This window comes from Lissotriton vulgaris, chromosome 1_1 (genome assembly GCF_964263255.1).
Source record: "Lissotriton vulgaris chromosome 1_1, aLisVul1.2, whole genome shotgun sequence".
Taxonomy (NCBI): Eukaryota; Metazoa; Chordata; class Amphibia; order Caudata; family Salamandridae; genus Lissotriton; species Lissotriton vulgaris.
In genome coordinates, this window is record NC_141685.1 from 1,585,770,430 (window position 1) to 1,585,794,422 (window position 23,993).

The 23,993-nt window shown below is 46.9% G+C and overlaps 1 protein-coding gene across 1 annotated transcript in view; it reads left to right on the forward strand.

The window, feature by feature from the left end:
* LOC147750841 (protein RIC-3-like) overlaps nucleotides 1-23,993 on the forward strand; it is a 193,078-nt gene that overhangs the window by 162,381 nt on the left and 6,704 nt on the right. Inside the window, exon 5 of the mRNA XM_086918132.1 lies at nucleotides 1,061-1,170. Within this exon, the coding sequence (XP_086774258.1) occupies nucleotides 1,061-1,170 (110 nt within the window). The remainder of the gene's footprint in view (nucleotides 1-1,060; nucleotides 1,171-23,993) is intronic.

Below are 23,993 nucleotides of genomic sequence, written 5' to 3' on the forward strand. Positions count from 1 at the left end.
TGCATTATTTTCTGTTCTTCCCTAAGCTTTCTAATTAGATAAATATTCACTCTCGTTTAATAATTCTAGGCAGCACGCATAATCAATGTCATGGAAAATACGGTCTTGTGTATTTTGAAGGGGCTTACTTGTGATTAAAAATGTAGTATTGCAGCACTGAAGGTGAGATAGTAATCCTTCATGGATGAAAGTAGTAAGGCTCTTGTCAGACTATGTTATTAAGTGGTTGGTTTCTAGGGATGCCTGAATAAGTTATAAGTTCTTTATTGAATGTCCTTTTGGCGCCCTGTTCCTTTCCACCTGCTAATTTTCTGTTTAAAAACGCGCTGCTCCTAGAACGAAGAGTCCGCCTTCATTTAAAGAGTTTTGTGCTATACAGCTTTGTCTTTGTACTTGTATAGCGCACGGCTACAGTGGGTTTCCCGGCGCTTGTACGAATACCGCAAGGGAACCCTTCCTGGTTTTCCATGTGAAGTGTCCACTCCTGGGCACCCCCATGGTGAAACCAGGCCTCCCCGGCGCTGTGGGGGCTGTTGTGGAGACTAAGCAAGCTATTGCCCAGAGTTGCAGCGTGGGACCCATGATTAGAATAGGCAGTGAGGCGAGAATATCCATCTGTGTGAAGAGAATAGTGGAGTGAACAACATCTTCATCCGTTCATTGCTCTTCTTAACTAGTATCTTTTTAAAAATCTTTCTCAAATGTTTACCTTTTGGCTTTCATTTGACATCTTGTGATGTATTTTCTGTAAGTTCCTTTATTTATATGAAATATAATATTTTAAACACATGAAAGAAGCCCACCAGGCCTTTTCTGGTGTGAGGCAATAGGGGCTTGCTGTGTGGACACCTATTTAACTAATCAACATGACAAACTCTAGTTAAAGTGTTGGACCTTCATAGTACTGATCACGCAGTAGTGCTACAATAGAAACACAAACCATGCTTCATTTCCATTGTTTTGCAATTGTTGCATTAATAATGTATCATATGTTTAACTGAACTAGAGCAAATCTGATTTCGTCTTCATTTGTTTGGAATTTGTGGTCATTTTTTTGTAGTGTTAATGCGTTGGCCACGGGTCAGAGACAGGAAATAATGACACAGCTACAGTCAATAAGAGCACTGATGAAAGAAAGTGGTATTGACAAATCCAGTTGCAACAATGAAGGTAAATCATTTATTCTATGATCCACTTCCGTAGCCATTGATATACCGGCACAGTTTGTTTTATTCTAAAGAAAATGACACTAAAACTGAGTTTCTGTTGTGTTCTTTTAAAAGCGATGCCAATGAATATCCTGCTTTACCATGAAGGTTTGTGTGCATATACCACTGAAACACCATTTTTTTTTTAAATAAAAGAATTGTTTAAGTTACTTGCATTCTACTATTTATAATGGGGGTCCATTCTTAATTGTACTATTGGGCAGCCCAGACGGCAACATCACAACTGTATCTAAATAGCCCATCCCAAACAAAGTCCGAAATCTCAATATCAAGTTATACTTCGCGCTTATCCTTAGCACACTTGTCTGAGGGCAATTCCTTGCTGAGTAGCCACTGAAAACTTTAACTTATATTAAAAATAAAGCGTTCGGTGTAGGTCTCCAGTATTGACTCTTTGGACTACTGATCAGTGGTGGAGGCAGTGGCGTAACGAAACTTGAGGGGGCCCCCTTGCAAAGTACATGGAGGGGGCCCCCCACCCCCGGCGGCACGGTCCACCACCTACTACTTTGCCCCACCACCCAGAAATCTAGTATATTTTGATTTTAAACCTCCAACATTTAAATGAAATGCCTCTATATTGTCTTTCTCCGAGTACATTTGAACTACACTTACATCACATCCAAGCCTGCTTCCTCTTCAAGACCAGCTGCATCACACACAACAACCAGAAACTATACCACTGCACACCTGGCAGAAAAAAAACACTCAGGCACACAGTGTTGTGCAAGAAGGCAGGACATTGTCATATTAGAACCAAATTGTAAACACACTAAAAACAACAAGTAGGATTTTCCTATCCAAGCTACCAGGAATTGGAATATCCACATCAGAAAGGCTCTATCCTGAAAGGACCTGAAGATTTGCCTTTTCAAGAACGCTACAATGCTTAACAATAGAAATCACCATTGTAAGATTCAGCTTTTTGTAGATGATAATGAATCATATCCCTGGACTCTTAACAATGCAATTATTATTAATTAGCTTATAAAGCGCACTGAAACCTAAACTGTATCCTGGTGCTGAGATAAACGGCAGATTCCAATTACAATTAGATAAGAGTACCAGTTCAGGCATGTTGTTTATAAAGCCAGGTTTCTAAGCTTTACTAACACAACCGATGTGGATCTTCTGCAAAGTTGGGCAACGTGTTCCAATGTTGAACAGCTTTTACTGAGGAGTTGTCTCCCAACTAAATTGCAGAACGTAGCGTTCTGGCTGGAATAAAAAACTTCAACTTATTTTGTATGTAACATGGGCCCTTACCATGTAGAGCCCAATGGGCCAAGTACAAAGATTTGAAACTGACCCGCTTGACCATCGATAATCAATTAAGAGAATCCCATGCTAGGGAATCCGAAGGCATCCTCTGCCATTTTAAGGCAAGTTTTGCAGCCACATTCTGAATAAGCTATAAGCCCTTAAATATGCCTACTGCATATCCTCATAATAAGACATTGCCATTATCCACATGGTTCACAATTAATACCTAGACAGCCACAGGCCAAGCTTGAGAAGGAAAGAGTGTTCAGCATTCAAATCCTCGATAGCTAAGTCTGTGCTATGTGAATACACACAAGCCTTGTCATACCTAAGCAGTCAATAGTACCCCACTTGGTTGTTTGGGACCTGTCCAGAGATTTACCAAAGTCTCACCTGATCATTATGTCCAGAACAGAGACTGGTCAGTTTCCCAGTTCATTACCACAAACTGGGTCACAGATTTCGGCGCCCGTAACAAAAAAAGTGACCTGCTTGCCTCCCTCTGCAAATCCCAAACTATTACAAATGCCTGTGAATCTCCAACCTGTGCATATCTGAATAGTTAAGTGTCCTGTAAGCATATAATGTCATCCTCCATTACATAGGGGCCTGTGAGCTCCATACATGGATAATAAATAACACTATTAAAGTGTTCAAATTGTTCAACTGCCCTTTTCTGACCAGGTTCAGAGATGTGCAGAATTTCATCTGGCAGTCCAGAGATTTGTGAGTTTTTAACTCGGCTATTATGGGGAGAACTGAACCTCCATTTAACAACTCTTTACCAGTTTCGAGACTTTCAGGTGTCCCAACTGGCCACCCCTTACCACCTGGCAAACAAAGAGTTTCCAACTGGCTATGTGAGAGATTATGTGAAATATGCAACTCTTCCACATGGGCATCCCTAACCTCTTCAGAGACTAGCAGGTCACCTACTTTGCTGTCCCTAACCAGGGTTAGAGATGCGCACACATGCCATGCACTACTCAGGTTCACTGTTCCCACAAAGTGTTGGGTATTGATTAGGAAGCTGTAACTCACCTGCCCATCCACCTAGCTCATATGTGGGCAGTCATTTAAGTAGGGCCTAAAGATGTGCTAGATTCCTAGAAATAGATCTTTGGCCGACACAGGCTCAACACCATCTTGGCTTATCCACCTGTAAGATCAATGCAGTCCCTTCTCTTAAATGTATGTAAGAGGTCAATTGTAACACCAACAATCAAGGCTCTGTTTTTTAGCTAAAAGCTGTTGTATTCAGGGACTTCTACTTTCCTTTTAAAGTTTACATACGGATTGAAAACTCTTAGCACTCAAAGTGCTGCTGTTTGCTAAAAACCCAGCACAAGAAGTCAAACATGACATAAGGTAACTTGGTAGTTCCTTCACCACATCATGGTACGATAAAGTGGATACCATTATGAAATTAGAGGACATTCAGAAGTAATATTAAAAACATACATTTTCAATTAACAGTTATGAACAAATGAAAAGATAAACCTCATAGCAGAGGGGTGTTGAGAGGACCTAGATATAGAACTTAAAAGGATTGGGACAGTCCCGGGTGAACACCAATCCTCAGTAAGCAAAGATAGTGCTGAATACCTTGTAAGAACAAGAACAGGCTTGTGACTTCTGGTAGTATAGTGATAACAGCTGGACAGCGATTATCTAGTCTGCAAACCTGTATGTGTTCATTGGCAGTGCTAATAAAGACTTCCAGGAGGTGTTCTCCAAAAATGACTTGTCAGACCATCTCTGTGACATTAGAAATATGTTCTTGCGATTTGGATTTACAAACATCAGTATTCTTTTTCACTATAGCATGCCAGGTTATCAGTGCTGTAAAGTGCCCTTATATCCTTTATAGATTTAATAACATAAGGTTGCCTAATCACCCGGCAGAGAAATACTGGGAACATCCATGTAAATGATACACTGGTGACTCTCCAATCTTTTCTAATGGCTGTACAGGCAGGAGATGCCAACCTGTGTCATATTCATTACTGCAGTGCTTATTTGTACTGTCAATGAACTAAAATGTATTTAGTTCAAAGGAGAATTGTGCAAATGCTGCAGAACAAACATTGCACTTTTCATACACCAATCGGCTACCTGCATGGAAACCGAAGGATTGGAGGCAGACTTTACGATGCCCGAGCCTCCTCCAAGGAGCCCTGCTCAAAAGGCTGTGACAACAAACAATCAGGAGTTCCTAGCATCACTTGAGCCCTCAGACCTGGCTTAGACCAGGTATCATATTTAACTAAAAAGCGCCCTGTTGGAGACAGCAATACCTTTGCCTCCAGTCAGCAAAAATGTGCTGTGCCCTGTAACTTCACAAGTAAGCCAACACACAAACCTATAAATTAATGTTATCAAGTCAAGAAAAAGTGAAGAAAATTAGTGTGGTATCAAAGAGCAATGGTGGACGTCAAGGTATGGGACATCCTCTGTGCAAGATAATGGAGAAAAACAACGTCTATCAAACGCCATTTTGTGTATATGGTTTTGTAGGCTATGTGTCATTACATCAATAATTAACATTTATAACGAACAATACCCTCTTAATTGTTTTTGGTGGCTGCTGCGGGTGCATAATACACTCACCTATTTTACTGCAATTGGTACTTGTGACGGGCAAGATGAAAGAGGATATTCTACAACAAACACAGTAACCCAATTTAAAACATTACCCGAACACATACCTGCAGGTTGGTTACACGCAGGGATTCTAAACAGGGGAATTTGTTTTTTCCAATTTTTAAGTTTCAAGCCTCTGACTAGTAGTTTGGAAACACCGGGTCTATGGGGTAGCTGCACAAATTTCCAAAGCCATCTTATTTAGTATTGAACCTTGGGGTGCTTGATACCTAGAGACCTATGTAACAAGCTCCTCAAGCTTATAGACAGTGGGTCTATCTGTAACTAATAAAGTAAAAGAGTTGGTACGTGTACATTTTTGTGGCGATATGTTGAGTGATTCTGTTTTTCAGTTATGTTCTTTTGAAACTCTTATGCCGCATTGCTGTATGGCAAAGACTCATTATTACATAAAGCAGGCCACTGTGCTGCTGCTGATGTAAATGCTGAGAGCAGCCAAACGACAACCTCTGAGACCCTCTTGTCCTGAGGAAATTTCACTCATCGTTCCCTTCTTCGTACCTTAGTACCATCTTCGGTTCTGTTCAGTGGTGCTTCAATGCTTGTTCGGCCTTGTATGAGCGATGACGGTTTACAGTTTGTACAACTAAGTTGCTGAGGGGGTGGTGTTTTGCTGCCTGCGTAAAAGTAGTAAGTTATGCCTCAATTCCACGTCGGGAAGTGGGGAGCGTTACTGCTCAGGTGAGTTGTGGGCACAGACTTCGTAGGCGGGCAGGCAGCAGAGAAGGCACTGGCGGGGCAAGGAGGCTACACCATTTAATATAATGAGCCAGTGGCAGCTGGTGAAATGTGTAATTGGTAGGGCGTAAACTCCTCTCTGAAATTGCAAGGAGCAGGCAAGCTAGGCAAGCGAGCCCAAGTGATGGTGAGTAGATACATGTATATAATATTGATGGTTCTTCTGAAAGGCACCGTGACTGCAATAGGAAAATGCCTCAATCTCCCCATCCTCCTGAATTTTGTAGGCCCCTTCGAATCCCTTTACTCCTCACACCTTCTTTTATTCTCTGCATTTTCGTTTACTTTCGTTTAGTTAATTTTTTGACAACTGTATTTTCATCACACATATTTGCACAATTTGAACTGGAATACGGGGCCATTGCTTTGGGCGCTCTGCAGAGAGGCCAACTATTGGATGACCATGTACTCTGAACACCGTTTTGACACAGTGACATGCACTGTAAGAAGCTTGTACAGCTTTAACCACCAATTACAGAGCTCTCAGTCATGGCCAGTTACAAACACCTGGAAAGGACTCACTTCAAAGTAAGCACTAAACAAGTGTAATAGGACTCATGAAAAAAAATATAGAAAATATGTGAACTATAAATGGAATTTAAATAGCTGACATAGATTACCTAAAACGTTTTGCATTCATTATTTAATTATTTATAAACTGATCAGTGTTTTTTTGCCATTACAACTAGGAACATTAATAAAGGACCCTAGGGGACCCGTTTCAAAGTATTACCGGCCCTCTTAAAGCCCTGACCTCACCTGAAAGTATTGTCATAATCCAGAGCATCAGCACATGATATGCTGTGACTAACGAGTGGCTAGCAGATGCATAGAGCCATACAGCAAATGGTTTTTTTCACATTCTAAGTCACTGTAGCTCTGTCCTGCCGAAGAATATAAGTGACAAAGTGAGCCCTAGATGTTTGTGAAAATCTGAATAAATGCATGATATTCAATAAAGAATATCACTGACTGCAAACCTTGGAAAGTTGAACAAGAATGTGTCCTGTAAAGGCCAGCACTGTATAGACAAATGTTTGTGAAGGTGGAGGGATCCGCATTTGAAACTTGCTAAACCTAGAGTGTTTTTCGTGGCCCAAATGCATTTTGCTATTTGGGGTCTTGGCAAAATTTCAAAATTATTTCAAATCATGCACGATTCTATAATTATTAACTTCCGTCCAATACACACTTCCCTCTGTTCCACAGCAGCACTTTAACATTGTGAGGCCTACAAATCACCATGTTTCAAACCGTACCTCACTGAAGCATGAAGTTTCTGCAGCAGAAGCGCCAATATTCAGTAATTCTGAAGGGAGGGAGGCAGTGAGTTCCTGGAGAGTGGGCACACTGATGCTGAGGCTAACTGCTGATGACGCAATGCAAATATCCGGAGCCTCTTTTGAACCATGCCCCTTTCACATTTCGTCACAGGGAGAGGTGGGATCTATCAGTCGACTCGCTGATCACACCTTACCCTGCCCTGCCCCAGATGGAAACAGGCAGAGTGCATCTTCGCTGGTTGACAGACAGCCTCGGGAAGTACAGGGCTTAAGCCCAACATTCCCGAGGCTGCACCATCGGGTGTAGTCTTAAAGCCTGGCAGGCTTTTGAGGGGTGCGGCTGAACTGAAGGAAGGCAAGTCCCGCAAATAATTAATGGAACAGCAGCGCAACTCTCACGCTGTGACGCAGCACACTTTTAATTGCGTGCGCACGTCATGGGAAATTCAATCAGGCCAGGGCAGGCATTGGTTACCAGCTCTGCCCACCCCGGAGAACACTCAAACGACGAGCCTCAGAGGCCCCGGCCGGGCCCACACTCCAGTTATAAGAGGCTCGGCTGGGGCCCCTGCGTGCGCAGAAAAAGTTGCGCCCTATTTTATTAATGAAGAGTGGGTGGGCCTCTGAGGCCCGTCCGAGCGTGCGTACGGCACGCACCTTTTAATTAAGGATTCGTGAGCCTCTGAGGCCCGTGCGACGGGCCGGGGGGCCCCCTGGTGCATGCCTTGCGCACCATGATCTAATTTATTAAAATGCCGGGGGAGTGCTGTGCGCACTGCGCACCATTCAATCAATGATGAAGTGAGGGCCCCCTGGAGCGTGGGGGCCCCTGGAGCGCGGGGGCCCCCCGCAATGCGTGGGCTGCAGGGGCCTGTGTTACGCCCCTGGGTGGAGGCAGACCTCCGGAAAGGATGACAGACGCTGCATAAAGTGCTGAATGAGGGTTGACATCAGGCTTAATGTCTTGAGCACAAAGGGTTTGGAAGATCCCAATTATTTGCTGAAGCTGCCCCTTTCTAAGCTATGACCAGATCTATGTGAATACCGAATTACTCCAGTATTGGAGCTTTCATAGATACACATGCCTGAATCATTCCCCGTCGTCGAGACGGGAGTCTCCAGTATATAAAAAAGCAATGCTTAGTTGTATAGCAAACTGAAAAGAGGCCTAGACTCATTTCCCTTTTGCAACCCATAACCTTCGTTCTGTAAAAGAGACCAAACTTGTCTCTGGACCAATCAGAGCTCCTCACCCTCTAGAACACTCCTGAGAGAACCTTTTGCCCCTCAGATTTTCTACTGCCCGTTGTGGAAGGGATTCAGAAAAGGGGGTGGTGATGGACAGAGTATCTGAATTAAGCAGACCACTCCTACCCAGTCCAAAGATCAGGGCTTGATCCATCACCGTTTTTTAGCTCACTGCACCATCCCAGATCAGAACCTGGCAACATGCAAATTAGTCTGTCCCTGGCCCAGTGCATCATGGGAACATTGTGGAAGGGAGTCTCCTTTGAGCTCTGCTCAAACTCTACTATTTTCAACCTTTTTGAGGAACTTTGTTCTTTCATCTTCAGTTCCCTTCAGAAAGCAGTCTTCTATGCCTCCTGAAGAAAAATCTAAAAAACCTGCATCGTCGACGGGATTGTCGATGAAGAAACCATAATCGTCGTCTACGAAGATGGCGGTAAAGAAATCATCAAAGTCATCATCATTGTCTATTGCGGTGTCTTCTCAGTCGACGGCGGCGTCGATGCCGGTAACATCGACAACTGCATCGACGACAGCAGCAGTGACAACGACTGTGACGACGACGGCGGCGTCAACGGGAAGATCGGCGACGGTTACTTAGTCGTGGACGACGGATAGCGCTCTACGCCTGGTGTTGACGACTGCATCGACAACTGTAGTATCAACGGCGATCTCGTTGACGAGAAATTCCAGAAAAACTGGTGATTGTCCATAAGAGGAGGATTACGCCAGAGGTCACACCCCGAGCAAAATTACACCTCTAGTGCCATCACACCTACTGGAAGAGGAGGATTCAGAAGAGGTGGAGGATGACGGACTCTTATGCCAGTAGTCCATCACAACTACATGTAAAATGTCAGGAGGATGATTATGAAGAGGGATATGGAGAGCACCAGAACCCCTTGCAGCAACACTATCGCCAAGGGTACCAGGAGGAGATGGTTGCTATGCCATCCTCCATGATGATGGATCTGCAGTTTATGCTGGCAGACTATAAAAAAGAGATTTCCGCCGACAATAGCCTCTCAGGAAATCCCCATCTCACATCCACGTTCCATCCCTGCGACTCCAGTCCGAAGCAGAGAGTCACTACAGGAAATTACACCTCCAAATAAAACTCGCCACCACCAGGATCCTGTCACCACGGACGATGATGACCAGGAAGAGAGAGAAATAACGGATCCCAACAAGGAATGGGATGACTACCTGATTCCATCTCCGGCATCGCCCATGCCAGTACCTACTGATTCTCCGTTGGTGGATATTGGTTGATTCCATAATTTAATGGAAAGAGATGCAAAGAGATTCCAGCTTCGCATGGCTACTACACAGACGGAAATCTTCCTCTATGATTTTAAAGAGCCATACCATGAGTAGGTTCGAGCTACACCAATTGTTAACCATGTGTGGGAAGAAGGCTTAAAGGTCATGAAGACACCGGCAACAGTTACACCTGTGCTTGCTAGATTGGAAAATAAATATAAGGCCCCTTCGGACTTCGGTAATTTCCCAAGCGTTGCAACAGAAATCTAAGGATCCATTGGCGCCTATATTTGCACCTCCTGACAGAGAGGGAAGACGTTTAGACAATGCAGGAAAGATGTTTTCCTCCATGTCGGCTCTCTTCGTTAAAGGAGGGAATGCCCTTGCCATTCTGGGCAGGTAGGACAGACAGATGTGGTGTGATATGGCTCCATACATGGACCTCATTCCGGAAGACAATAGACAAGAAGCGAAAAAAGTTCTTCAGGAGGGGAAGAGGACTTCGCTGAAGTCATTGACTGTGCGAAGAACATTGCAACCACAGCTATTCGCTCCCGGGAGGTGCGGCAGCCCTGCGACCCCAAGGTTAGTTAAGAATGACTTCCTGTAGACCGGAGGTCCAAAATAAAATTCTAGATCTCCCATGCGACGGAGAAGATTTGTTTGGAAGGCAAGTAGAAGAGGCCCTTCAGGGTATCAAGAAGGATACAGATACGGCGAAGGCCCTTGGTACATTGCAATACCGTAAGGTGCCCTTTTGAGGCGCCATAGGAAGAGGCCAATCATCCTATAGAGGGGGTTACCAACACGGAAGATACCCCTCTTATTCATCATCATCATCCCAACAATACCGTCAACAGTACCGGCAGAAGCAATCAGGGAGCTAAGCTAAGTATGCTCCTAGAGGACAAGTAAGTAAGTAAGTCTTTATTGCTTGATTAATTAACATCTTAGCAGTCCGTGCAACTATAAAAACACATATATATCACAATTTCATATTTCCTTAAAAACAGGGTTACTATGTTCTAAAAACAAGAATTTAACTGATTAAAATTCCATGTGATAACATTATAATGAACTTGTTAGTTCAGGCTAAGTCTGTATGCGAGTCCCGGGCTTAGGTCATCACCTGTGTCCATAGATCTAAATGGTCGGTTGTTGAGTTGTGGCCTGCTAGTTTTAATGTCTATGCGTGGTGGGAATCATATGCAATCACCTGGCAGGGGGCCATGGGTGTGGGTGGTTGTGCTCCAGTTTCTGCGCCTAGTTTTGTTTGTACTTCTTTCATAAAACGGACATAACTGCAGACTAATCTAACATTGGCCCCATCAAAGCACGCCTTCACTGCCTGTCTGCAAGACCGGATCTGCATTTCATTTATATGTGGCTTTAACAGCTCTCTCCTCTCCCGGTCTAGAGACTTGCAAATACACAAAAAATGCAACACATCCTCTTTAGTTTCTCCACATAATCTGCAGAGGGTGGTTGGAGATGAGCGTTTCCAGGGGGCCATATGGGTTTTAACAGGTAAAATCCCCATCCTCATTGCCAAGAGGACAAGGAGGTTGTGAAGGAAAAGACAATAATAGAAGGCAATGACAACCTTCCGGTATCCAGCTTCATGTATTCCTTCCCCTCCGCAAGTTCCCCTGGGTGGAAGAGTTACTTCCCATCTACATCATTGGCAGAAAATAGCAACAGACAAATGGGTCCTCAATATCATACAATTCGGACATACTCTAGAAATTCTTGGACTCCGCCTACAGGTCAAGAGATCAAACATGTATCTCAAATGCGCCGGGAGATTCAGACAGTGCTCCGAAAGGGAGCAATAGAAGCGATGCTGGTCTCCCAGAAAGGGAAGGGATTTTATTCCCGTTTCTTCCTGGTCCGGAAGAATTCTCTCCAATGGCGTCTGATACTAGACCTAAGATCTTTGAATACTTACCTCAAGAAGCAGTCTTTCCGGATGGTGACCCTCCAAGACATTCTGCTGCTCTTTAAACCAAGGGGATCATATAACCACCCTAGACTTGCAAGATGCATATTTTCATATCCGCATTCATCCTTCCCACAGGAAGTGTCTTCAGTTTACAGTGGCCGAAGACCATTACCAATTCAAAGTGCTGCCATTTGGCCTCAAGTCTGCCCTGAGAATTTTTATGAAATGTCTGGCGCCAGTGGCAGCCTTTCTTAGAAAAAGAAAACACCAAGTATTTCCATACCTGGACGATTGGTTGATAAAAGCACCATAGAAAACTTCAGCTCAGGCTTCAACTATGGCATGCATATAGTTGTTTGCCGAACTGGGACTGACTTTAAATATGGAAAAATCCTCCCTTAAACCTTCAGGAAAGATCACATTCCTAGGGGCGATTCTGGACACCTTAATGAACAAAGCGTTTCCCTCCACAGAGAGGCAACTGGGTCTTGTAACTCTGGCCAAAGAGTTCTCGGGGGGAAAAAGTGTCTTTCAGTACGCAAATACGAGTCACTAATGGGGACGATGTCCTCTTGCATACCTCTCATTCTTTTTTGCCAGCTACAAATGTGTCCATTGCAGGAGGAGCTGGATCTACAATGGCACCAGGCAAAGGCATCCTTCGAGGACCAGGTGAAAGTCACACAGGCTATGGTGCAGGCAATAACATGGTGGACCCAAAGCAGAAACATCTTGATGGGTCTTTCCTTCCTTATCAAACCAGCTCCATTGGTAATTACCGCGGATGCATCTCTGGAAGGATGGGGGGCAGTCCTTTAGGATCTGCAGGTCGGAGGTCAATGGAAATTTCAGGAACAACAGCTTCCCATCAACTTGCTGGAGCTCAGCAGTAGGCTTGGCGCTAGGCTTTTCTACCAAAAATTCAGGTAATATCTGTTTTAGTGAGAACAGACAACACAACCGCGATGCACTATCTCAACAAGCAGGGAGGTACAATATTGCTCTCCCTGTAGCGGAAAGCACAAAAGATATGGAAGTGGGCTGTGGAAAACAGAATATCTCCAAACGTGGAGCACCTTCCAGGAGATCAGAACATCAAAGCGGACACTCTCGGCAGACTGAAATCAACCTGTCACGAGTGGGAAATGAACCAGGACATATTACAAAGAGTCTTCGGCGAATGGGGAGTTCCAACAGTGGATCAGTTTGCAAGAGCCCAGAACAACAAATGCCAATCCTTGCAAGCTGGCATCACTAACGGGGGTCTTGGGCGAATGCGTTTTCGATTGCATGGTCATGCGTCTTTGCCTAAGCCTTTCCTCCGATTCCCCTCCTGCCACGAGTGCTCACGAAGATAAAGAAGGAACTGTGCAAGGGTAATACTGATTGCACTGTGGTGGCCCAGGCAACACTGGTTCACAAAGTTGCTCCTACTGTCGGAGAATCATCCAATTCGTCTGCAGCCGATACATCACTCTTGACAATGTCCTGGGGACAGGTGCTTCATCCAGACCCGAAATCGCTGAGGTTAGCGGCCTGGCTCCTGAATACCTCGAATTTCACCAATTAGACATTTCTGCAGAATTCAGGGATATACTATTAAAAGCCAGGGCTGAGAGTACAAACAGAATGTATAGGATGAAGTGGAAAAGATTCTCTTTATGGTGCCATGAAAACAATCCCCATCCTCTGAATTCAGCGGCACATCAAATTATCCCATATATTCTGATGCTAACGAAATCTGCTTTGGCCCATGCTTCTATTAAGGTGCATCTAGCGGCAATTTCTCGATATAGGAGGACTTTTTCAGGTCCATCTCTATGGTCAGAAAGAATGATAAAACAATTCATGAATTGATTATTTAGGATTTTCCCTCCTATAAGACCTCCACCCCCGCTCTGGTAGTTGAACATTGTTCTATCCCAGTTGATGAAACAGCCCTTCGAAACAATTTACAGGGCGGATCTTAAATTCTTATCCTTGAAAGTGACTCTTTTCATAGCTCTCACTTCAGCTAGGAGAGTTGGGGGAATTCAGGAACCTTTTCTACAATTCAGAGAGGACAGGATTGTCTTCAGGACTAATCCCAAATTCATTCCAAAAGTACCAACAGATTTTCATCTAAATGAACCATTGATCCTTAAGAGGTTTTTCCCTCCACCGTCGACGGCAGCGAAAAAACTCTCCATTCTTTAGATGTTCAACGTCTGAAGTTTTACTTGCAAAGAACGAAGCCTTTCAGGAAGTCTTACCAATTATTTGTGGCTTTTAGTGCCCCCAGGTAGGGGTTCCCATTGTCAAAACGGGGAATTGCCCGATGGATTTCAAGTGCAATAAAGTTCTGTCATCAGGCGGCGAGGAAGCCGTTGAATGCACGTGTACGTGCACATTCCACAAGAGCAGTAGCCACCTCTGCTACTCTATTTGCGACCGTACCTATCCAGGATATCTGCAGGGCTGCTACCTGGAAGAGTACGCATACTTTTACCAGACATTACTGCCTCGATGCACCTGCAAAGAAGGATGTGGCAGCGGGGCAAGCAGTACTGAGGAACCTTTTTCAGTAACGGTGAGCCTTCTTTACCATCCCTCCTTCCTTTGTTGGTAATATAAGCACATTTTATTGTCATATGCTGTATTATATATGAGTTATGAACATCTATCTATATGTATTTATATATGGCTACTGCTATTGTTGGATGACAAATGTTGCCTAGTTCATGGTCTTAGGTGACAAAACAAAATGTGCTATGATTTACTGCTCGCTATTCTGTTTCAAAGTGATACCAAAGGGGATGATGGGTGGAGCGGAGCGTTTGAGCAAATCAAACACTCACCCCCAGTCAACTGATATGGGTTTAATCCATCATCATTATTTAGCTCACTCCACCACCCCAGTTCAGACATGGCCATATGCATATCAGTCTGACCCTGTGCCTCATGGGAACAGTCCAGCCCGAACTGCCAAGCCATATCTTCCCTGTACTGGAAGCAAGCATCCTGGGACCGGTTTCGGGTTCCTAACCCTCATCAGCCAGGCTATCTTGAATTCAGTGGCAAAGTGAGCAAGAGGAGGGGTGGGGGGGGGGGAGAGGTTTGAGGGGGGGCGGACAGATAGCCTCTCCCTGGAGTTAGGCCGGAACCATGTTTATGATTTATGAGCATGTCAAAATAATTTATGACACTCCATGGCGTGGGTTCATGGCATGGTCCTAGTGGGTTATGACCATGGTACTGGAACGTAACAAGTAATTTGTACCTGTTATGCAAAATAAACTGCGGCCAACATATACCACAAGAAACAAGACACACTTGTGTTAGCAAGCTTTATTGGAAAATGTGTGTAGTATGACATGTATGGCAGTTTGGGAGTGAGCCCAGTGTGGAGGTTATATAATGCTCATTCGTATGGGTTGCTCCATTACCGTTTAATGCTTGATAACTCGAAGCATACTCCTTGCCTGACTGTATACTGCCCATTCTTATGGAGATCTCCTTTGACACTCCTGGGTGCACTTATTAAACCATAGAGCATGACTGGTTAGAATGACTAGTCCTCTGTGTTGTTCCTCCGCCCCTCCTGAATAGAATTCTCAGAGAATATACTTTAGATGATTATATAAAGCCATTTTTGGTGGGCTGTTCCCTGCCACTCCTGAGTTGACTTCGCAAACCAAGTATGTTCGCTGTACAGTGCCCACTTATATGGATTGCTGACTACCACATCTGGGTAGACACGTCAGATCTACCATTAGGCTAGTTGTATAATTGTTGCCACTTTTGTCACTCTGTGGTTTGCGTTGCTTTCCTTTGCTCCTGGATGAGCACCTCAGAGCAAGCACAATGGCTGGTTATATAATGCCCATTTTCATGCATTTCTGCTCTACTGCTCTTCAATGGAATCTCAAGACCATGGTGCACATCTGTTTGTGATGCCCATTTCTATTGATTTGGCTGCTGCTGTTCCTGATCTTAAGCAGATGAACTCAGATGAAGATAGGATCCCTGTTCTTCTGAAGAGACCATTCGGGCTGGTGTCTAGAAACTGGAATGTTGTCACTGGAGAATGTGGGGCAGTGCTTGGTATGCGTAGTGAGACTCTGAGAGAAAAAGCCCTCTCCACCCCTCAAAACTAACCCGAACCCCCACCACCCCATAAAACTACCCCGAACCCCCACCACTCCAGAAAACTACCCTGGACCCCCACCATCCCTTAAAACTCCCCCAAAACCCCCACCACCCCATAAAACTATCTTGAACCCCCACATCACCTGAAAACTACCACAAACCCCGCCTAACCTGTCCCCAGCCCCACTTACCTGTCTGTGTCCGCTCCCAGACGCTCCTCTTTCCCCGCCCATTCAGAACAGTAGAGAGCATTTGCATTAACCACTCATGTGTGTGGTTAAGGCAAAGTCGTCGCTTGGGCAAGCGTGGTTACGCTTGCGGGCTACCAGAACTCATGACTTTGGTCTCGTTGTTCTGGATGTTTCCCGTTGTAGGTTGAGTGCCCAAGTAAATTAGGTATGTAGCGTGACCCAAATGCCCAGGTATTTAAAACTAAGTCATCGGATGGAAATCGTGGACTGTCAGTCAAAACAGTCCCGGGATGGTGCCAAGGGAACCAGCACAGATTTGGAAGAATTCTTCTTCAAGTCAGAGGCCCTCCCAAAGGCATTGAGCAACTGGAGGCAGCGAGGGTCTCTCTCTGCTGGATTTGCGACATCTGAAAGAAACACGTTTGTTATAGATTCCTTACCTTAGAATTACCCCCAGGCGTCAGACTGGATCCGGAAACTTTTTTGTCAGCGTACCTCTGCGCGTCGGAAGGTGGCGTCTGTCGGCTCCGCGTCAGTCATTGGCGTTGTCGCCAGGATAACGTTGTGGCAGCTACTTAGATGCTGCCCTCACACGCAGACTTCAGTCCTGTACACAACTTTCCGCGCCAGAAACGCAGAGCCATGCAAGACACTGACCACTGGTGCACAAACTAGGGCCCTGAGAGGATAATCTTGACCCTAGAAATCAGTTCGCAGAACGGGAAGGATGGGTGGAGTGGTAAGGAATCTATAACTAACCAATGTTTCCTACAGATATATCGTTACCAAAGGTAACTAACTTGTTCATCTGAAAGAAACACATTTGATATAGATTCCTTACCTTAGAACCGGTACCCCAGCAATACCAACGCCGGAGGTGGGTCTGCGAACGAAGTTCACGCCAGAAAGTCCTTGAGAACAGAACGGCCAAAAAAGCTGTCTCTCCGGATTGGACTGTTGAGGCAGTAGTGCTTGGTGAATGTGTGCAGCGATTCCCACGTACCGCCTGACAGATGTGGTTCAGAGGAACGCCTCGTCTCGGAGCAGTAGTAGCTGCCGTTGTCCTGGTGGAATGGGCGCACAGCCCCACTGGAGAGGTAGCAAGCTTGTGTACGGCCCAACCTTTCTTGGCACCCACGTAGCCAACAAAGAGCAGGTCATCCACCCGGAACTGTTTGGTGCGAACCAGTTAAAAAGGAATCGCCTGTTTTGGGTCCAGACGATGGATCCTCTCTTCCTCTTTCGAAGGATGCGGATGCTCTCGCGCCCTGATGTCCGTTCTTTCCTTTTCCGTGCCAGACTTTTGTCGACTTCTTTTTTGAGTCTTTGACTCCTGGTGTATGAAATATGACTGGCTTCAAGGCATGCGGTTCCTGTAACCTACTGCTGTCAGTGACTGACCCTCACCGCGTGTGCCTCTTTTGCCTGGAGCGCGACCATGACCCCAAGTCGTGCTCCGACTGCAGGTTGATGGCACCGAAGGCTTTGCGGGAGCGGTCCCAAAAGCTGATTGAGCTCTGGCAGTCTACTCCGCACCGTTCGATATGCCGGTAGCAAGGGAGGTCGAGGGACCGGTCATGGAGCCACAACCATTCGTCCAAGTCATCAAAGTCTTAGCGCTTGGGGTCGGGTAAGTCGAAGCATAAGAAGTCAAAGAAGCATCATCGCTCTTCGACTTCTCCTTGTCGGTCGGCCGATCCGACGAGGGATGCGGGCGGTGCCCCTCCTGCGGCTTCACATGCGGAGCAAGAAGAGTCGACTCCACATTTCCCTCCTTTTCCGCGACCCAGAGCGACTCCCGCCCAGCTTCGTATGTTCTACAAGGTGATGCATGCCATCTTTGGGCAGCCTGGACCCGTCGGCACGCCTTCGGGCCCTGCGGAACCGTTTGGGTGGCCTAGGCCTTCGCCGCCGACTGCTCCGGAGCTGCAGTTCCCCCGTGGATTCAGGCCTGGATCTGATTTGTCGCCGTTTGACCTCATTACATTTCCACCGGCGCCACTTCCTCCGGCTCCATTACCGCATTTGACTCCGGCCGGACCTCCGGCCGGCGTCGACCCCGACCTACATCCCAACGTGGAGCCGGACCGACGACGCCAGGTATAGTGCCGAGAGGGGTTTTTGTGCTCCTGTTCACTCCTGGTGTCCCTGTTCAGCCAGATTGGCACTCGGAGGATTAGGAGGAAGACTGGGAAGGGTCAGGAGACCCTTTAGCTGATCAGGTAGAATCTGAACTGGGGGATGCCAGTGGTCTTGACACCTCCCCTGTCCTTGGCATGTTGTCTCCTCCTACCGTGGCTATGGAGGAGGGAGCTTTGTACGCAGTGGCGTTGCGTAGGGCAGCCGAGGCTCTCAATCTCGAACTCCCTACTGTGGCGTCAAGACTAACCTCCTGACCGAGGTGCTTCAGCCTGTGGCGAGCTCTTCGGAGCCTCTGCTTCAGTTCAACAAGGCCTTTACTGACGTCATTTTGGGCACTTGGTCCAGGCCCACCACGGGAGCTCCCGTGGATAGGATGATTGGTGGTCCAAACCTCTACTTCCAAAAGTTCATTCCCTACCACCTCACCGGAAAGGGAATCCAAGAAGCTGGATCATCTTGGGAAGATTTTTCTCTTCTGCCAGCTTGGGAACACAGTCGGTAAACACTGCATTTTTATTGGGAAGTTATTCTCATTCTGTGTGTGACTTGGTTGCGCAGTGCTCTCCCAGGCTGTTGCCGCCGGGACGGATGCTGCCAAGTTTGCCATCCGTTGTGGACTGGATACTGCTGACTCTGGGTAGAATGATTTCTACGTCGGTAGCTCTTAGGGGCTACGCCTGGATGAGATCCACTGGCTTTTCTGGGGATGCCCAGAATACACTCATGGACATGCCCTTTGATGGCTGTCGCCTTTTCGGAGACAAAGCGAACAACGCTTTAAAGCATTTCAAGGGCTCACGTTCTACGGCCAAGTAATTGGGCCTCTCCAGCCGCCCCGCGCAGTTCGCTTTTCACCCCTTGTGTGGCTACGGAAGGGATGCCCCGCTATGTCCAGCCCAGGGCCACAGGCCGCAGCAAGTTACCCAACCTTCACGAGGCCGGGGACGTGGGAACAACTGTCATGGTTCCGGGGTCAGCGGGCGGACCAGTCCACCAACCTCCCCTCTGCAGCAGACTCCAAATCACCCTAGTCTGACTTTTCAGGCCCATCAAATGCCAGTGGGAAGGCTGGGTTTGCCATCATCTCCCTCACTGGCGCACCATCACGTCAGACAGGTGGGTTTTGCAAATAGTCTGAAGGGGCTACTCCCTCCCCTTCGAGCCTACCCCTCCAGCCATGCCATCACAATACTACTGCATGTTGAAGGATCATCTGGCCCTTCTCCAGCAGGACGTTACGGCTCTCTTGGCCAAGGGAGCCATTGAGGGCGTTCCTGTCCCAGAAGTAGGTTGTGGTTGTTATTCCCAATACCTTTTGGTTCCCAAGGAGGACCAGGGCGTGCATCCCATCTTGGATCTCAGGAACGTCAACCACTTCCTCCGAAAGGAGAAGTTCAAGATGTTTAAGCTTGCTCAGGTCTTGTTTCCCCTCGACCCGCAAGACTGGATGGTATTTTCACATCCGGCGTTACCTGCGGTTCACGGTAGGCCACAAGCATTTTCAGTTTACCGAGCACCCCTCGGGTGTTCGAGAAAGTGATTTGTGGTGGTCACAGCTCATCTGCGCCGATCAGGGGTTTCAGTATTCCCCTATCTCAAAGACTGGTTGTTGAAGGCGGGCTCACCCCAAGCAGTCGGCTGCCACCACCAGACTACGGCAGACCTCCTGCATTCGCTGGGGTTCTCAATCAATGTGCCGAAGTCACATCTGGATCCCTCTCAGAAGTTCCTCTCCATCGGAGCAGTTCTAGACACTGCGCAATTTCGGGTCTATCCTCCCGAACAGCGAGTCCGGGATATTCTGGCTATGATTCCGATCTTTCAGCCTCTATCCCGGGTTTCAGTCAGAATGACCCTGAGGCTGTTGGGCCTCATAGCCTCCTGCATCCTGCTGGTCGATCATGCCAGATGGCTTATCCGGGGCTCTGCAGTGGGACCTGAAGTTCCAGTGGGCGCATCATCAGGGGAATCTGTCCGACTGCATTCAGATCTAGGAGGGCACTGCTTGACAATTGCAGTGGTGGCTCACACACCAGGATTGGGTTGAACATACAGTGGTGACGGACGCATCCCTTCTGGGATGGGGCGGCCACATGAGAGAGGCAGCGATAAGAGGCCTCTGGTCTCCGGCGGAGTCCCAGCTCCATATCAACCTTCTGGAGCTCCAGGCGATCTGTCTCGTACTCAAGGCTTTCCTTCCCTCTGTCCGGGGAAGAGTAGTACTGGTGTTCACAGACAACACCACCCCCATGTGGTACTGCAACAAACAGGGCGGGTGGGGTTGTGGATCCTATGTCAAGAAGTCTCTGTACATGGCTGGAACATCAGGGCATATCCCTGGTGGTTGAACACCTGGCAGGTTCCCTGAACACCAGGGCCGGGCCGACTAAATCAGCCGCAGGTGCATGATGGATCACGAATGGCGTCTTCACTCGGAGGTGGTGCAAGGTCTCTTTCAACAGTGGGGAGAGCCTTGGTTAGATCTATTTGCCACCAAAGAGAACGCGCAATGGCAGCATTCCTGCGCGTTGGAATTTCCTAGGCGGCACTCGCTAGGCAACGCTTTTCATTGCGAGTGGAGTTGCAGTCTGTTATACGCCTATACCACTTCTGCCCAGAGTGCTGAAGAAGATCAGGTGCGACCGGGCCCAAGTCATTCTTGTGGCTCTGGATTGGGCACGAAGAGTCTGGTATCCCGAGCTGCTCAACATGGCCATCGATCCTCCGACCCGTCTGCGTCTTCGAGAGGATCTTCTGTTGCAGCAACAGGGGACGGTCCTCTACCTGAACCTGTCCAGCCTCCACCTCCTTGCGTGGAGATTGAGCGGCAGCAGTTGACGTCTTTCGACTTGCCTCCCAAAGTCTGTGATGTCATTCTGGCAGCTAGTCGTCCCTCCACTAAGACGGTATATGCCTGCCGGTGGAACAAATTTGTAGCATGGTGCACAGCAAAGGCTGTGGATCCCCTCTGTGCCCCTGTTTCTGAGGTTATCTTATTCCTTCTTTGTTTGGCCCAGTAGGGCTCTGCTCTGGGCACTATCAAGGGCTATCTTTCGGCCATCTCTGCATTCCTTCAGCTTCCAGATCAGCCTTCCCTTTTCAAGGTCCCGGTTGTAAATCGTTTCTTAAAAGGCATAACTCATCTCTTTCCTCCTATTCCCTTCGTTATGCCTCAGTGGGACTTGAATCTGGTTTTTAACTATTTAGTGTGCGCTCCCTTTGAGCCGCTTCACTACTGTCCTTTGAGGCTTCTAACTCTTAAAACTGCATTCCTGGTGGCCATCACTTCTGCCAGATGAGTGAGTGAGCTCCAGGCTCTTTCTTCTAAGGCTCCTTTTCTGTCTGTGCATTCAGACAAAGTTGTCCTCCGTCTTGCCTAAAGTTGCCACTGCCTTTCACATCAGGCAGACCATCACTTTACCTACCTTCTTTCCGCCTCCTTCGAAAGAGGAAGAGAGGCTCCATCGTCTGGACCCAAAACAGGCGCTTTCTTTTTACCTGGATTGCACCAAACCGTTCCGGGTGGATGACCTGCTCTTTGTTGGCTACGTGGGTGCCAAGAAAGGTTGGGCCGTTCCCAAGCGTACTATCTCCCAATGGGTCGTCTTGTGTATCAAAACATGCTATTCTCTTGCTAAGAAGGAGTCTCCAGTGGGGCTGTGCGCTCATTCCACCAGGGCAACGGCAGCTACTACTGCTCTGAGACGAGGCGTTCCTCTGAACGACATCTGTCAGGCGGCTATGTGGGAATCGCTGAACACATTCACCAAGCATTACTGCCTCAACAGTCAAATCCGGAGAGATAGCTTTTTTGGCCGTTCTGTTCTCAAGGACTTTCTGGTGTGAACTTTGTTCGCAGACCCACCTCCGAGGGTTGGTATTGCTGGGGTACCTATTCTAAGGTAAGGAATCTATAACTAACGTGTTTCTTTCAGATGAACAAGGTACTTACCTTTTGGTAACGATATATCTGTAAGAAACATTGGTTAGTTATAGATTTCTTACCGCCCCACCCATCCTCCCCGTTCTGCGAACTGATTTCTAGGGTCAAGATTATCCTCTCAAGGCCCTAGTTTGTGCATCAGTGGTCAGTGTCTTGCATGGCTCTGCGTTTCTGGCGCGGAAAGTTGTGTACAGGACTGAAGTCCGCGTGTGAGGGCAGCAGCTAAGTAGCTGCCGCAACGTCATCCCGGTGGCACTACGCCAACGACTGACGCTAAGCCGACTAACGCCACCTACCGACGCACAGAGGTACTGCTGGCGAAAAAACTTTCCGGATTCAGTCTGACGCCTGGGGGGAATTCTAAGGTAAGGAACCAATAACTAACTAATGTTTCTTACAGATATATTGTTACCAAAGGTAAGTAATTTGTTTGTTAAGGAAAACATTGTCTACATGCAATGCAATACGGTCCTCCTGTCCCACCCCCAAAGACCAGCCCTGGTTTTGCGAGTCCTTCTGCATAAGTTGGACCAAAGGTTCTATGGCCAAGGCAAAACAGATAGGGAACAGGGGGCACCCCTCTCAAGTGACCTGGTGTATTGGAAAGGGGTCCCAAAGAACCCCATTGACATATACCCGGGCTGCAGGATGAGAATCGAGAACACGGACCATGCTGCAGGAGCGCTGGCCAAGACCCGCTCGGACCAAAACCCACATGGAGCAAGACCTCCTGTAGATAATCCCAGTTCACCGTATCAAACACCTTTTCATAGTTAAATATGAGTAGGGCTAGAGTTTGAAGTAAACAATGATGGTGGGCTAGTACCTGGAGAAATTAATGATTTACTTCCTCATAAAATGAAGATCAGTCAGTGTTTCAGTAGCATTGTTTTGCGTTATTGTAAATTGTGACATTTTGTGGTGCTAGCCTTCATTTTGTAGACTGAATGAATGGGCCTGAAACATATTGTCAATTTTCTTCTTCACATATTTTGTTTGTGGAGGAGCGAATTGGTTTTTCAAACAATGTGATCATGATGATATTCCAAAGTTAATTTAACATTGCATTCATTGTTAGTCAGATAGTCATATTATGTATATATCTTTTGATTTATAAATGAACAAAAATAAAAATAGATCAGGTGAAATAACAATTTACCTCATTGCGAAGGTCAAGTTGTCGTTTGTACAGAATCACATAAAACAGTATATACATTATTAGGATCACGGGGATTCCTGCGCGTCTGCTTCCACTTGCCGCACTGGGGACGTACATATCTCTCCACAATAACTATTCCATGCCTCCCAGGTCCTCCCCCATTTCTCATGGCAACCCCTGGCCACATATACAGCCCTCTCCCTAAACATACACCAGTCCAAATCCTCCACCCACTTGAAAATTCGAGGTGCCTGGCAAGCTCCCCACAACTGACCAATATTTTGTTTCGCCACCATGCACGCCAGTGTAACCCATTGCTTCTGACACGCGTTCAAATCTGTGGGCTCCCACACATTCAGTATACATCTCCGGGCTTCTGGTCGAATTCCCTCCCCCAGTACTTCTTTCGTCTCGTCATGAACCCTTGTCCAGAAGTCTTGTATTTCCACGCAGTGCCAGAGAATATGCATAAAAGTGCCAAGTTCTCCACAACCCCTTCTACACTCTCCACTCTCCCTATATGCACTAATTGAGGCCCTATAATGTACGATCTGTGTAGGATCTTTAGCTGCACCAGTCTAAGACTCATCTGAATCACCACCACTTTCGGGGAGGAAACTGCCTCCACCCAATCTTTGTCGTCCAACTCTAACCCATCCGCCCCCCACATACGTACCAGTAGGTCTTCCATATTATTTACAAGCTTTTTATATATTAAGGAGATCGTTTTCTCGAGGAAGTGTCCATCTAACACCCGATCCTCAAGAGGAGAGGCCTCTGGAAGCGTGTTATCCCTAGGT